The sequence below is a fragment of the Microtus ochrogaster genome, linkage group LG1 (genome assembly GCF_000317375.1).
Source record: "Microtus ochrogaster isolate Prairie Vole_2 linkage group LG1, MicOch1.0, whole genome shotgun sequence".
Lineage (NCBI taxonomy): Eukaryota > Metazoa > Chordata > Mammalia > Rodentia > Cricetidae > Microtus > Microtus ochrogaster.
The window spans coordinates 2,604,712-2,619,866 of record NC_022027.1 but is presented as its reverse complement, the minus strand read 5'-3'; the positions used below and the strand labels follow the sequence as shown (position 1 = coordinate 2,619,866).

General features: G+C 57.2%; 2 protein-coding genes across 3 annotated transcripts in view; one reads left to right on the top strand and one right to left on the bottom strand.

Moving 5' to 3' along the window:
- The window catches only part of Dapk3 (death associated protein kinase 3), a 12,069-nt gene extending 6,604 nt beyond the window's left edge, over positions 1-5,465 (top strand). For both annotated transcript variants that reach the window (XM_005359002.2, XM_026785339.1), the window contains 7 exons: positions 2,345-2,705; positions 2,786-2,915; positions 3,002-3,050; positions 3,477-3,503; positions 4,135-4,287; positions 4,752-4,797; positions 4,875-5,465. In XM_005359002.2, the coding sequence (XP_005359059.2) occupies positions 2,345-2,705; positions 2,786-2,915; positions 3,002-3,050; positions 3,477-3,503; positions 4,135-4,287; positions 4,752-4,797; positions 4,875-5,393 (1,285 nt within the window). In that variant the 3' untranslated portion in view covers positions 5,394-5,465. The remainder of the gene's footprint in view (positions 1-2,344; positions 2,706-2,785; positions 2,916-3,001; positions 3,051-3,476; positions 3,504-4,134; positions 4,288-4,751; positions 4,798-4,874) is intronic.
- A 6,262-nt stretch (positions 5,466-11,727) lies between these two features.
- Positions 11,728-13,695, bottom strand: Nmrk2 (nicotinamide riboside kinase 2). The gene is made up of 6 exons (XM_026785315.1): positions 13,459-13,695; positions 13,023-13,071; positions 12,512-12,668; positions 12,246-12,317; positions 11,925-12,031; positions 11,728-11,813 (listed from the first exon to the last, which is right to left on the bottom strand). The coding sequence occupies exons 1-6, from the start codon at positions 13,561-13,563 to the stop codon at positions 11,728-11,730; spliced, it is 576 nt and encodes a 191-aa protein (XP_026641116.1). The 5' UTR covers positions 13,564-13,695.
- Positions 13,696-15,155: the final 1,460 nt, after the last annotated feature.

Sequence of the window (15,155 nt, the reverse complement as noted above, 5' to 3'; positions counted from 1 at the left end):
TGTAGACCAGGCTGGTCTCGAACTCACAGAGATCCGCCTGCCTCTGCCTCCCGAGTGCTGGGATTAAAGGCGTGTGCCACCACCGCCCGGCCAAATGTCACTTTTAAAATCTTTAATTTTTCTGCTATTCCACCCCCGACATACACACTATCCAGATCTTCTGAGGGTCCCCCCAACTGTAAGGAACAGCAGTGGCATCATCATCCCATCCTCTCAGACAGCCGCTTCTGCCACCTCAGCCTGAAACCTATGTGACTCCGCACAGACCGCGACATTCGTGCATCCCTCTGTGCAGGGCACCCCCATGCTCACCGGACCCCACTCACTAGGCTGATGAACCACTCCATGCTACTTAACAGGCAAACAACATCCATGGATGTTCACTGTCCCCAACCAGTCTAGGGTCCGCTGACCCAGCAGGGAGGCACACTGACCTGTACCCCATAGGGAAAGGTCGCCTTTGTCCCCTGGCACATCCCACCCCCACCCAGCCTCCGTTGTGTGCCATTGCCCAAGTGTGCTGTGCCTTCCCGAGCTCATCTTTGGTTGTTGGGCACTCACTGTTTTGTGGTGCCTTTGCTGGGGAGGGTGACAGATGGCCCCTCAGCGCAGCCGGAACCAGTGACAGACCCGAGTATGGACAGCACCAAAGACAAATTGGGGACCCAGTGAGCTTTGTTGGGGTCACTTGCAGGAACGTGGGTTTCGGGGCTGTCTTGGTTGTGGTGTCTGCTGTGACGAAACACTGAAAGCAGCATTGGGAGGACAGACTTCTGCTCAGCTCTTGGGGCAGCCCCATCCTGAGGGAAGTCAGACCAGGACCCTGGAGGCATCCGCTCATACAGAGGCCGCGGAGGGTATGCTTCACATGGCTGGCTCAGCCTGCTTCCTTCTCGAACCTGGGACCACCAGCCCAGGGATGGAAGGAAGTATGGCAGGTCGGTCCCTTCCACATCAGCCATCGTTGAGAAAATGCCCCACAGACATGCCTTTTCTCGGGAGGCCCTGGAGCAGGCTTTCTCTTGGGCCTCCAACCAGCTCCCAAGTCATAATGCAAAGACTAAATATTAGTTATGAATGCTTGGGCTGAGCTGAGGCCCGTTTCCTGCTCGCTCTTATAATTTAACCTGTTTCTCTTCATCTGTGTTTTGCCTCCGGGTTTTTTACCTTTCATTCTGGATGTCCTCCTCCCTGTCTGGCTGGCGGTTAGCTGACTGGCCCCAGGTGTCTCTTCTTTCCCGTTATCTCTCCTTTCTCTTCATTCTCTAGAGGCTGGATCCCTCCTCCTTACTCTCTGCCCACCAGCCCCAGCTGTCCCTCTACTCCCTCGCTATTGGCCAGTCAGCTCTATATTAGACCAATCAGGTGCCTTAGGCAGGCAAAGCAAATGCGTCTGTAACAATCTTTGCCTAGTTACAGCAATATTCCACAACATAAACATTGATAGAATCCCACAGCAAGGCCCCTCCTCCATGTTAGGTCTAGGGTTGTGTAGTCAACAAAATCCAGCCAGTACAGGGTTACCAACAGCAGAAACAGACAGCTGTGTTCCTGTCAGCGCTGGGAGTTTGGAATGCACTGTACAGCCAGTGGGCAACCCCCCTTCCCTGAGTGGGCAGCGGTCTCCCAGGGCGAGCTGCCCCTAGGCAGCCCAGCTGCTGAGTCAGAGTCCGTATACTTACATAAATTGGGGGGGGGGGTTAGTGCATTTGATTGACTTCAGGGACTTCCTGAAACCGATGAGGTGTGGGCTTCCTGTCCTAGGGGCTTCCGTCTTGGAGTGAGGGGCTGGGCTTTAAGTTGAGACCCCCCCCCAGCATCTTGAGTGCTGGGTGATGGGTGCCTCCACATCTGGCTTGATTGATACACAGAGTATTTAGAATGTGTGTGGAGACCAGAAGTTGACGTTCTGTATCTTCCTGGGTTGCTACAAATTTCACTACTGTAAATCAGGCTCTCTTGGAATTCACAAGACAGACAGATCTGCCTGCTTCTGCCTCCTGAGTGCTGGGGTTAAAGTCGTGGTCTCCATGTCTGTCTGAGGAATCCCACTTTTATGTCACCTGGTTTTTTGAGACAGAGTGGCTCACTGAATGAACCCGGAGCTCACTGAGGCTGCTTGGATTCCCTGGCCAGGGACCCTCCTCTCTCCCTCAGCACTGGGCTTAACCCCACCTGACTTTTCTTGGATCCCTGGCACTCCCTGGCCTCACTGTCTCCCCTGAGCCGTCCCCCTCCCCCAGCCCCATGTCCTGGCTCTTTGGGCAGACCTGCTGCTGTGGGAGCCCCTAGGACAGTGCACTGTGGCTCGGTCTGCGGTGCTCAGCTGTCCCCTCCCACGCAGCGGCCAGTTTGCCATCGTGCGCAAGTGCCAGCAGAAGGGCACGGGCATGGAGTACGCGGCCAAGTTCATCAAGAAGCGGCGCCTGCCGTCCAGCCGGCGCGGTGTGAGCCGGGAGGAGATCGAGCGCGAGGTGAGCATCCTGCGCGAGATCCGCCACCCCAACATCATCACGCTGCATGATGTGTTCGAGAACAAGACAGACGTGGTGCTCATCCTGGAGCTGGTGTCCGGCGGCGAGCTCTTCGACTTCCTGGCCGAGAAGGAGTCGCTGACGGAGGACGAGGCCACGCAGTTCCTCAAGCAGATCCTGGACGGAGTCCACTACCTGCACTCCAAGCGCATTGCGCACTTTGACCTGAAGGTAGCACGCGTGCGTGGGCGCTGGGAGGTGGGGCTGGGGGGGTGTCCCCAGGGGTCACATCACCCCCTGCCCTCATGCAGCCCGAGAACATCATGCTGCTGGACAAGCACGCGGCCAGCCCGCGCATCAAACTCATCGACTTTGGCATCGCGCACAGGATCGAGGCCGGCAGCGAGTTCAAGAACATCTTCGGCACTCCCGAGTTCGTGGGTGAGGGGCAGGCGCGGACACCGCTGGGTGGGGCGGGCCCCTGCACATCACAGCCTGACCTGCCTCTGCGACCCTGTCTTCCACAGCCCCCGAAATTGTCAACTACGAGCCGCTGGGCTTGGAGGCTGACATGTGGTGAGTGGTGGGGGTGAGGTCCTGCTCCACCCTCCCCTGCTGTGCTCCCTCCTCCCCTAGCTGTACCCAGTACAGGCCCGAGACAGCCTAGTGAGGGTGTGGGCACTGGACAGCCGCACGGAAGAGATGAGCCTCCTGGGTTGACCTTGGTGTGTGGGGTCTGCACCCTCACACGTTGCCCCTGAGGGTCTCCCAGCTGACAGGATAGTGACCCACTGCAGCCAGAGCCGGTCAGGTGGATGCTGGGTCACATCGATTGAGAGGTTCTGTGGACCTGCTGTCCTGGCATTGGCCCAGGTGCTCAGGCGACCCTGTGATTGACACTGACCACACTCTAGAACCCTTGGTCCTTGAGATTTGGGGGCTATGTCCTAGGCGTAGGGTGCGGCTATGGTCATGTTGACCCATCTTTTCTGCCCCCTACAGGAGCATTGGCGTCATCACCTACATCCTGTGAGTGCTGGGACGAGCCTCAGGCTGCACCTGCTAGGGGACAGGGTCTGGGCTGGGACCTGTTGTAAGGACCCTGGGAGATAGCCAGGGAAGGAGCGGCTCACTCTGACTGTGGATGTATCCCCGGCCTCACTGGGGATTCTGGGTGGGCCCTGTCCTGACTACGCCCACAGCCCCCTCACTGAGTGTTGATTACCCTGTTCTAAGGTCTGTCCTGTCCTTTCCTTGGAGATGTTTCTCTTGCTTCTCCATAGCACCAGTGTGCTGGATTGTTGGGGTCAGGAGATATTCCAGTTTGGTTTCTACTGCTGTGACAAACGCACCTTGGAGAGGAAGGGGTTTGCTCTCACAGTGACCAGTCAGTCGCACAGGAACCGTGGAGCTTATCGGCTTGTTCCTGTGGCTTGCTCACCTTGCTGGTTTCTAGGGACCACCTGCGCAGGGTTGGCATTGCTCACTGTGACCTAGTCCTTCACCAACGGTGAACCCCCACCCACAAACACACAGACTCTCAGTTGAGGTCCCCATGCCCAGGTAGCGCTAGCTGCGTCAAGGTGACAGACTAACGAGTGGAGAGGGTGGGGTGTCAGCTCCCATCAGCTGACTCTCCCTCCGCCCTGTCCCCTTGCAGTCTGAGTGGGGCGTCCCCGTTCCTGGGGGAGACCAAGCAGGAGACCCTGACAAACATCTCGGCGGTGAACTACGACTTCGATGAGGAGTACTTCAGCAGCACCAGCGAGCTGGCCAAGGACTTCATCCGCAAGCTGCTGGTCAAAGACCCCAAGTAGGCGGACCACGGTGGCGGCCTCTCAACGGCTGGCCACACCTGGGTTTTGGTTTGGGAACTTTTGCTGTAATTTTGAGGCAGAGTCCAGGCTGGCCTTGAATTCATCATCTCGCCTCCCCCTCCAGGGTACTAGGTGGCAGGTTTACTCCCTTGTTACCTGCCCTGTTCACCAGCCTCTACTACACCTTGCGGACTCCAGGGCATCAGTGTCCACGGCTCTTCATAAAGCCGCAGGGGCCTAGCAGAATACAGCCAGCCTGGTTTGGGGACAACAGGGTTGCAGCCTGTCTGGCTCCTCCATGTTCCTAGGTGGATGGGGTGGGGCAAGGGTGGATGACTGGGAATCGGGGTTGCGTCCCGCGATACGGGGTACTATCACTGATGACCCCGTGTCGCCCTGACGGGTCACATGCCAGGCTGAAGGTGGGGTCCCACAAACACTAACCCACCCCATCCTGCAGGAGGAGGATGACAATCGCGCAGAGCCTCGAGCACTCCTGGATCAAGGTGGGGCCTCGAGACCCTGGGAACGGGCGGGCTGGCGGGCGGCCGTGGTCCCCTTGACTTAAGCTCGCTCCCCGCAGGTGCGAAGGCGCGAGGACGGCGCCCGGAAGCCGGAGCGGCGGCGGCTGCGCGCGGCGCGCCTGCGTGAATACAGCCTCAAGTCGCACTCGAGCATGCCGCGCAACACGAGCTACGCCAGCTTCGAGCGCTTCTCGCGCGTGCTGGAGGACGTGGCGGCGGCGGAGCAGGGGCTGCGCGAGCTGCAGCGGGGTCGGCGCCAGTGCCGGGAGCGCGTGTGCGCTCTGCGCGCTGCCGCCGAGCAGCGGGAGGCGCGCTGCCGGGACGGGAGCGCGGGGCTAGGTCGCGACCTGCGGCGCCTGCGCACAGAGCTAGGACGCACCGAGGCCTTGCGCACGCGTGCTCAGGAGGAGGCGCGTGCGGCGCTGCTGGGTGCCGGGGGCCTGAAGCGCCGCCTGGGTCGCCTGGAGAACCGCTACGACGCGCTGGCCGCGCAGGTGGCTGCCGAGGTGCAGTTTGTGCGCGATCTGGTGCGCGCGCTGGAGCAGGAGCGACTGCAGGCCGAGTGCGGCGTGCGCTAAGCTGCGGCCGCGGAGCCTCGCACCGCACCCCGGACCCCCGCGCAACCCCGGAATAAAGTTACTTTCCACGTACTGCCGCGTTGTGTTCCACGCTCCGCAGGGAGGGTAAGAGCGAGTAGCCCACTCGGTGTGTGGTCTCCACCACCCCTCCACGACCATGGAGGGTCTCCACCCTGAAGATCATGCTCTGTGCCACGCGACACGCCATGGGTGGCATCACCCACAGTTGACAGACAAGTGAAGTTGAACTAAAAACAGCAGGTTCCCTGGAGTGTCACACAGCAAGTAAGAGACACAAAAGGCCTCACCGCGGGAGAGATCAAACGTTATCCGTCTGTCGTCCCAGAGCAGTTAAGTCCCTGAACTGTGAGCTGACCCAGGGTCCTGCCTGGTGTCCCTGGAGACCTGGGTTACCGTCTGTGTAGTGAAGGCGCACGGCCCTCCCACTCCCACCTCTAGTATAGCTCTGTGCTGAACTGCAGGCGTGGGCGGAACAGGCTGTGCACCTCCAGCGCGCTCAGACCCCACCCGCGACCTGGGCAAAGCCTTACAGACGCGGTCTCACGGTGGTGGAGATTAGCGGCAGCGGCCGCCCTAGTCTACTCAGGGTGCTGGCTGCCGGGTTATAGGATCCGGGTCCGAGCTCCATACCTCACAGCCACGCGCAACCTCCTGTAGTTGCAGATTCAGGGATCCGATGTGCTCTACGGGCACAGGGTGCACACTTGTGCACAGACACAAACTCATACATATAATTAACGTTTTCTAAATGTTTAAAAAGCCAGGTGTGATGGCACAGACCTGGGGAGGCAAAGGGAGCTTGGTCTTTGTGAGTTCGAGGCCAGCCTCATCTACATACTGCATTTCAGGACTGCAGAGCTCCACAGAGAGAAACTCTCGCAAAATCAAAAGTTAATAAAGATTAAAGCTGGGCTGGAGAGATGGCTTAGAGGTTAAGAGCACTGGCTGCTCTTCCAAAGGTCCTGAGTTCAATTCCCAGCAACCACATGGTGGCTCACAACCATCTGTAATGAGGTCTAGTGCCCTCCTCAGATGTGCAGGCAGAACACTGTATACATAATACATAAATAAATCTTAAAAAAAAAAATAAAGATTAAAGCTGTCGCCATAGGCCCCTTCACAGGCTTTCCTGATAAGCCCTGGTTTTACCCCAAATATGAAGATGTGCTCACCCTCAGGACGCAGGACTGAGCCTTATTTGAGGAGATCAGTTTCTCCATTAAAATTAGCTAAGTTCAGAGAAGACTATGCTGAGCTTCAGGCAGACATGGAATATTCTAGAACAAAGAGGCTCAGCTTGGAATTGGGGAAAGGGGGTGTGCCAGCCATTGGTATGCAGCTCCTGTTCTGGTATCCAGGCTTCATCTCCTTAGGGTGTGCTTGTGGTCCGGGTACCGCTGACGACATGTGCCTGCTACAGGTCCCTGTCTGGTCCGAGGGAGGTGCCCTGGCTACTGCCTCCGGTTCCCATCTAGCCCAGCCCACTCCCAACAAACCCGTGCAGCCTCCAGTGAGTCCCCGTGCTTCCCAAGATGGTAACCAGACACCTCAAGTTTGTGGGGGCCTCGGTAGCAGTGGTCCCAAGGATTGAGTCTCTAGTTAATTGACTGGAAGTTATGTCTTTGAGACAGGGTCTCACTGTACCCTTGGAACTCTACATAGCCCAGGCTGTCCTTGAACTGTGTACCCCAGATCCGAAGTGCCTGGATGACAGGCTAATGTCACCAGATAGTTCTATTTGTGGTTTGCCCTCCCCCCACGGCTTTAGCCTCATGTAGGTCAGAGGACACTGGTATGTGCCACCCCCACCCCCACCCATCACAGCCCGGATCAGGTGCTCAGAGCAGATGTGGCCTGGCCAAGTTCATGGTTCTCAGTTCTTGACCATACTTGGGCAAGACACTGCCTCGCTATTAATAACCTGGTGGGAAGCCTGCGGCGAGGCTATAAAGCCAAGCCTGCAAGCCTCCGGCGGCTCCTTCAACCCCTGAGATCTTAAAAGTAAGTACCCAACCACCTCCCCGGGGTCCTTGGCCCTCACCGAGGCTTCATGCGGCCATGGTGACCCCAACAAGTAAAAGAAAGAATTGTGCTAAAGTGAAGGATGAGTGAAACACAGACCCTGACGGTCCCCAGGGGCTTCTGGGACAGTGGGCGGAAGGGAAAGGTGACACGCAACAGGGTGGAGAGCCAGGGGCACTCCCGTCCCACCCCAGTGACCCCAACAATGCATGTGTGTCTTGGTGTGGGTGGTGAACAGCTGAGGGACCAAAGAGGGGATCCCCTCTGTCCCCAACCCCAGCTCTCCCTGGGTCCGCAGTCCCCGACCTTCTGTAGTCTAAAGTCACCTTGATTTTGGTTTGTTTTTTCTGAGACAGGGTCTCTCTGTGTAGCCCTGGCTGTCCTGGAACTCACTCAGTAGACCAGGCTGGCCTCGAACTCACAGAGATCTGCCTGCTTCTGCCTCCTGGCTAAAGGCATTTTGTGGCTGTCCACAAGTATAGATGTGTCCCCAAATTCCACCTCTGTCCACCTTGCTTCAGACCTGCTGGCTGGGGAAGCGAGGAGATGTGATCTTCATGTCTGAGATTGCTTGCAGTCTCTAGAGTTGGCCCAGAGCATCTGGGGAGCCAGGATGGGGACATCTGCAGTTGGTAGCTTCTGTCTCTTCTGTCGGCCCCTCCCCTCTGGCCTTGGCTGGTTCTCCACTCAGCTCTGGGGCTGCCCTCCTTCTCTGGCCCTTGGGGACCTTACGTCTGGAGTGTGGTGCCCTTTGGCCCAGGTGGGGCTCAGGGGTATAATGCTGACTGAGATCTCTGCTGAGTGCGAACTGATGTCAGAGACAGGTGGCTGCACTGACACCCACCTCCAGGTCCTGACCAAACTGTCACCTCAGCCCCTGTGATGGTTATTCGGACTCGGGGTGTGTGGGGTTGGGCAGGGTGACAGTCCTAGGACTGGGTGGTTGGGCAAGGCACTTGGGCTCTCTGAGCTGAGAAGTCAGCCCAGCAGATAGTATTTACCTAAGATGTGTGAAGGCCTGGGTTCGAATCCCCAGGACTCGAGTAAAGATGGACACAGTGGCTCCCGGTAGACCAGATGGCAGGTGGAGATGGGGACTCCAGGCAGGGGTCCTTATATATGCCAAGCTCCTTGGTACCTGGGGATGACTTAGCTGACTCCTGACTCCGGGGCTGGTGAGCGTCTGTGTCAGCAGTGACTCTTACTGGAGACGGAGGAGCCTTGACTCATTGTGTGGGAATGTCTGGTTGGGTGCTCTGTGTGGGATATCCTGGACTCTGGAGTGTGCTGAGCAGTGTTCCTGACCCCACCCGCTCTGTGCCTGGAGCTCCCCTAGTGTGAAATGTGTCTCCAGACATCACCTGGGACCCTCAGGAGAACACAGCCACCAACCTGAGATTTTTTTTTTCTTTTTTGAGATAAGGGTTTATGTAGCCCAGGCTAGCCTCCAACTCACTGTGTAGCCAAGGCTGGAGCTCCTGCCTCAGCCTCTGAGTGAGTGCTAGGATGATAGACTTGTGCCAAAGTGCCCGTCCTGAGCCACCTTTCTGTAACAGACCTTGGACAAGGGTCTCTGCCTCCCCTGAGCCGCAGCATCCTTGACTACGGAAAAGCAACACTCTCTGTTCCTCTGAGCTACAATATTGGGGTGACCTGTGTCTGTTCCGGACTGTCCCATCCTCAGTTAAGCTGATGACGTCTGGGGTGTTTGCAGGGAGCTTGTGTCTGAGTGGGTGGTAGGATACCACTGACGGCCCTGGGCTGGCTAACTCTGCTAGGACAAGGCTGATGTAGGTGGGTGTCCTTGGCACCCTCTGTCACTCTGGGAAGGCTGTGAGGAGCTTTTCCAAGCAGAGCAGGAGTGCACATCGAGGTCCTGCTTGCCCAGCAGGGGAAGACCACAGACCTGGGTTCAAATTCTGACTGCTGTGTGATCCCAAGCAAGCAGCTCTCCCTCTCTGAGCTCTGAAGATATGGGACATGCAATAAACCAATCTTAAAACACAGCCCCACCCCACCCCAGTGTTCTGAGGACAAGGTGGGTGGTCCCTATAAATGAGGAATGTTCTGGGGAGACAGAGCAAGCTGCTCTCAGCATTTAAAAACATTCTTGCTACATTTGTGTTTGCATGTGTATACATGTGCTGTGTGTGTGTGTTTATGTTTGGTTTTTCTCATGGGTATGGATGTTTTGCCTGCACTTTTGTCTGTGCACCACGTGTGTGCAGTCCCCACAGAGACCAGAAGGGGGTGTCTGGTCCCCTGGAGCTGGAGCTGTAGATAGTTGTGAGCTGCTGTGTGGGTGCTGGAGATTGAACCTGGGTCCTCTGCAGGGTGGCCGTGTGCTGACCATGAGCCACTGCTCCAACTCTCTAGTTCATTCTTTATTCCATGAATCATGTCCAGGCTGTTTGTGGGGCTGCCCTGAAGCCACCCCTGCCTTGTCCCTGTCTCAGGCTGAATTATTTTGGGGACAGTGACCAGATGAGCCTGATCACAGAGCGTGCCTGGGACAAAGGCCAGGGGTTGGCAAGTGCCACAAGCTGCTCCAGTCCTGCAGGTCACGGGGACTTCACTGTCCTCCTGTCCCTGAAGCTGCGACCCTTGTCGGTCATGTGACCTCTGCAGAGGGGGAGATGATAGATGTCTTCAGTATTCCAGTCAGGTGTAAGGCCATCCTACGCCTGCCACAGAGTCTCACAGACACTGGGTAGGGTGAACCAGGGTAAGGGAAAGGTATGTGGGGGCAGGATGAGGGTTCAAGACCAACCAAGCGACAGGCGCCTCATTCCAAAGCACAACAAAGTAAAACACCCTTAAGTTTGAAGTCTGTAAGATTTAAGTGTTAGAAAATGGAATTCAGCCGGGCGGTGGTGGCGCACACCTTTAATCCCAGCACTTGGGAGGCAGAGGCAGGAGGATCTTTGTGAGTTCGAGACCAGCCTGGTCTACAAGAGCTAGTTCCAGGACAGGCTCCAAAACCACAGAGAAACCCTGTCTCGAAAAACCAAAAAAAAAAAAAAAAAAAAAAAAAAGGAATTCAAAAGCCAGGCAGTTTTGGTACACACCTTTAATCCCAGCATTTAGGAGGCAGAGGCAGGCGGATCTCTGTTAGAGGCTAGCCTCATCTACAGAGGAAGTTCCAGGATAGCCAGGTTTACACAGAGAAACCCCCTTTCAACTCCCCCCCCAAAAAATAAAGAAAAAGAAATTGGAATTCACAGGAAAAGAAATTTGAATTCACAATTTATTTTATTGCATTTACATTATTTTATTATCAGACAGAGCTTCATGTAGTCAGAGACCTCAGAGTTGCTGTTTAATAGAGCACCCACCCACCCATCCATCCATTCATCCATCCATCCACCCATCGACCCATCCACCCACCCATCTACACATCCACCCATCCATCCACCTACCCACCCCCCCACACCCATCCACCTACCCACCCACCCATCCATCCACCCACCCATCCACTCATCCATCCACTGTCGCATTATTTCCTGTATGTAATTGGGATACTATCACTGCAATACCACAGATGACCATGAGGTGTCGCACTCAGGCCAATTAATGGACTCTGCGGCCCCCTCCCCACACATTCACAACCCAGCATCAGCAGGATGCTCTGAGCCTCAGTTTTCCCTTTCATGAAGTGCACACAAATAATAAAACGTCACCCTCAGGCTGCCACCATGGCTCAGGAGGTGTCTGATTGTGTGAGAGAGGAGACATGCTAGGTCCCAGACCAGTAGGTGTGTGCTTTGGGGCTACCGTGGGATATTCTGGATAATCTTACAAAGTGAGAATTGGCTTTGGTGCTAGAACAGGGTGGAGGGAGGCTCGGATGGGAGACTGAAGGTCTCAGGACTCCCTCAAGAACTCTAGGCTCTCAACCTTCAGTCTTGGCTGAACATACCTAACCTTGCTGTGTGATCTCTCTGTGCCTGTCTAGATTAGGGGTGATAATTTCCCTCTTCAAGTTCATAGAAAATGTCTCCTTTGGGGAAAATGAGGCATGTTAGCAAGGTTACAGACAGGTGGAGGCTGACAGTGTCCAGTGCTCTTGGCGTCAACCTCGGGTCAGCGAATAGTGCTGGAGGGAGGGTGGGTTCATCTATTCATGGAGACCACAAGGCACCAGAGGTTAAAAAACACAGTTCAGTTTAATGGTGAGTTGCTGCCGCCGCTCAGTGTGGGGGGACACCCCCTCCTGTGTACAGGTCCCCTGAGGGGAACACCACAGCGCCCAGCCCAGTCTGCGCCTCACACCAGATGATGTCCGCAGTTGCTAGGACCGGTTCAGCAGCCTGTTTTGAACGTCCTCCAGAACCTGCCTGAAGAGTTCCTCACGGGACTTCGTGCCATCTAAGTAGACTGGAACCGGAAAAGACCTGTGTCAGGGCTGGGCCGCAGGTGGGGCGGGGCCGTGCACTCTTCGGACCCCAGGGAGTCTGGGGGTGAGACTCGGGCGACTCCCAGGCTTACCCACTTCCACTCCGTCCTGCTCCATCTCCCGTTTATACTTCTGGTACATGGGCCACACGTGACCATCAAAGAGGCCAGGGGGATCAGGGACCATGTAACTACGGTTACTGGAGCGAGAGAAAGAGGCAGCGAGACTGTCAGGGCAGGGCGGTGCTCCACAGACCTTGGGTGGGGGAATCACAACCCCTAGGCCAAGGCTGTGGCTGGGGGACCCCGACTTCCACACCTTCACATCACTGAGCTGAGCCTGAGATGCGTGGGAAAGGGTGGGGTGGGCTCCCAGGACGTTGCCCACGGACATCCCCTGTCCGTGCAACCCACCTCCTTCTCCGCTTGCATTCCTCATACGGGACAGTCAGGAAGTAGCGATGGCTGTACATGTCCACCAGGGGCCTGGTCGGGGAAGTCACAGGTCAACTGACACCCCTGCAGCACCCGCACATCTCCCAGCATTCAGACCCGCCCTACTTCCACGGTCCAAACTGACAGAGAGGTGCTCAGGGCCCAAGGTCACACAGCAGGGCGGCTCAGCCTGGGGACCCGAGCCCTCGAAGGTTCTCTGGGTTCTCTGGCGACACCAGGCTTACTTGTAGCTGTACAGTAGGAAGCCGTCCAGGAGGAGAATGTGGGTGTCTGAGGCGCTGGGCTGGAGGCTGACGCCGTGAGCGCGCGCGAACTTGCGTGGGTCCTTCACCCAGGCGCGCACTGTGCTGAGCATGGCCTCCATGTCCAGGGACTCGAGCACTAGTGGGAAGATGACGGGGTTCAGACCGGGATGCGGGACAGGGATAGAGGGGGCGGGGGGGGGGACAGACAGGGCAGAGGGGGGACAGACGGGGCGGGGGAGACAGATGGGCGGGGGAGACAGACGGGGCGGGGGGGACGACAGACGGGACAGTGGGGGACAGATGGAGCAGAGGGGGGACAGGCGGGACAGGGGCGACAGATGGAGCAGAGGGGCACAGACAGGACGGGGCGGGGGACAGAAGAGGCTGGGGATGACAGACAAGGCACAGGGCAGCACCACAGGACGCAGTGGGGACAGACGGGGCGGGGACCACAGACGGGGCGGGGGGGGGAGGCGAATATGGCACTTACCGTCCCATTGTTTGAAGCCATCCTCCCCAACCGCTATTTGATCCTGGGGCTGAAAGACAAGACCCCAAGTCCGGGCTTAGACCTGCACCTACCCAGCCTTCGTCACCCCTCTGGGGGCCTCTGGGGCTGCCTTGCCATGAGCCTGGGGGAGCTTGGGGTCCTGAGCAGGTGGAGGTTGTGTTGGAGACTCTCCCTGCCTATCTCCTGTCACTCCTTCCTTCTGAGCCCATTGCACAGAAGGGAAAGCAAAGGCATAAAGGGTCACGAGCTAAAAACAAACAAACAAGAAAACCCAGCATGCCACAGTGAAGCCACCCCAGTTAGCCTAGCAGGGTTCCCTGGCACAGGGGATTGATCCTTTTGGGGATGCGCAGGTCAATGGGAACGCCCTGCCTTGTGTCCTCTCCAGCCCACCACCCCTGAGCAGGGCAGCCACCTTGAAGAAGTCATCCTGGTGGATCACGCAGCAGTTGGGTAGCGCTTTGTGGAGGCGGTTGGTCAAGGTGCTCTTCCCGCCGTTGGTCATGCTGCAAGGGTGCATGTGTGAGGTCGAGGGGGTGACGCCAGGGCCCCGTGACCAGAGCAGGCTCTCCCACTGTGCTGCTCCTGCCTAGTAGGGTGGTGTGCGTGTGTGTGCGCATGTGTGCGTGCACGTGTGTCTGCGTTGTGCGAGTGTGTGGGCGTCTGTGTTCTCAGTGTGCGTGTGTCTGTGTGTGTGAGAACGTGACGGGGAATCAAGCTCCTGTGGTCAGCGTGAAGCCCCGCCCAAAATCTCCAGTGAGGGGCTGGGGGTGTGGTCAGGGTGGAGCCCCGCTCAGAATCCCCAGTGAGGGCCTGGGGGCGTGGTCAGGGCAGAGCCCCGCCTTAGGGACAGCAGGGCAGTAGGTCATGGCATCCTGACTCTTAGGGTGCCTGAGGTGGGGACTCAGGTCATCCTCAACCATTCTGGAGACATGGTTGTTTGCAGTCATGGTTCTGATGGCCCCCATGTAGTGGGGTCGTGGGGTCCCTTACAAGAAGGTCTATCTTAACCAGGCATGGAGGCACACCCAGCTAAGGGCTAAGACAGGAGGATCTTCAGTTCTGGGTTAGTCTGAGCCACAAAGTGAGTTCAAGGCCAGCCTGTGTGACTATGTGGAACTCCATCTCAATATTAAAAGTAAAAGGAGGGCTGGGCGGTAGCCAGTGCTCAGGGCTTGCTTTGTAAGCCCGAGGCCCTAGATCCACCATCGTGCCTCAGAATAAAATAAAACAAACCCGGGGTGCTCATCTTGCCCTGTCCAGGCATCTGCCCCCATCCTCACAGGGCTGGTCCCCAGGTTTCCAGCAGGTCTCCCCATATCTTCCCGGGACTTTTTAAAACAATCTACGGAGGTACAGTCCCTGTGCCCTCTGTGATCACAAAGCCCCTCACACCCCTCAAGCCAACCCTCCCCAAGCGCTCAGACCGTGGGCAGCGGAGGCCGCCTTCCCAGGGCCTCAGGGCTTTTCCCCTCCCAGTACAGGTCACACGCCAGGCCCCCAGGGCTCACCCTCCAATGCCCACGATGACCTTCATGCTGGGGACTGGTCGTGACCTGGTCCTGACCTGCAGAATGCTGCTTGGGGGAGTCCCGGCCTCATTGACAAAGCCCTAAGCCTTTATAGGTTTGGGCAGCCTGGAGGCTGCCCCAGGGGAGGAAGTACCCCAAGCTGGGGGTGTGGGGGGAGCACCTGTTTCGCAGGCTGCAAATAGCTTCGGTAGGGTAGCCTTTTGCCTAAATTAGTCAGGAGCCAGAGGGCAGAGGAACAGCAGCCAACTTCCATCCTATGCCTCTGTGTCTGCCTCCCCTCCTCCCTCCCTTCTCTCCACCCTCCTCCCCATCCGACCCGGTCACACCTTTCTATCCCTAAAAATATCGGCCTAAGTTTGTGTTCCCTGGCTTGACCCCGACATTGAGACTGGCTCTTATAGGGCCAAAAAAAGAGACTGCTTCTTCTGCCCCCGTCTCCCTCCCCCCCAACCCCTGCCCACCGCCAGCCCCAGCGAGGCCTGCCAGGAAATCCAAAAGTGTCGTGGCTAACGTGGGTCTAGACTCACATGACTGCCTTGCTCTGGTGGCCTTTTCAGTGTGACCCTGTCATTGTGAACAC

Coding starts and splice junctions, on each gene's coding strand:
- Nmrk2 (XM_026785315.1), bottom strand. CDS start 13,563: ATGCACCCTTGCAGCATGACCAACGGCGGGAAGAGCACCTTGACCAAC. Junction 12,669..13,022: donor TGGCTTCAAACAATGGGACG/GTAAGTGCCATA, acceptor TCTTCCCACTAG/TGCTCGAGTCCCTGGACATG. Junction 12,318..12,511: donor TTCCTACTGTACAGCTACAA/GTAAGCCTGGTG, acceptor TTCCCCGACCAG/GCCCCTGGTGGACATGTACA.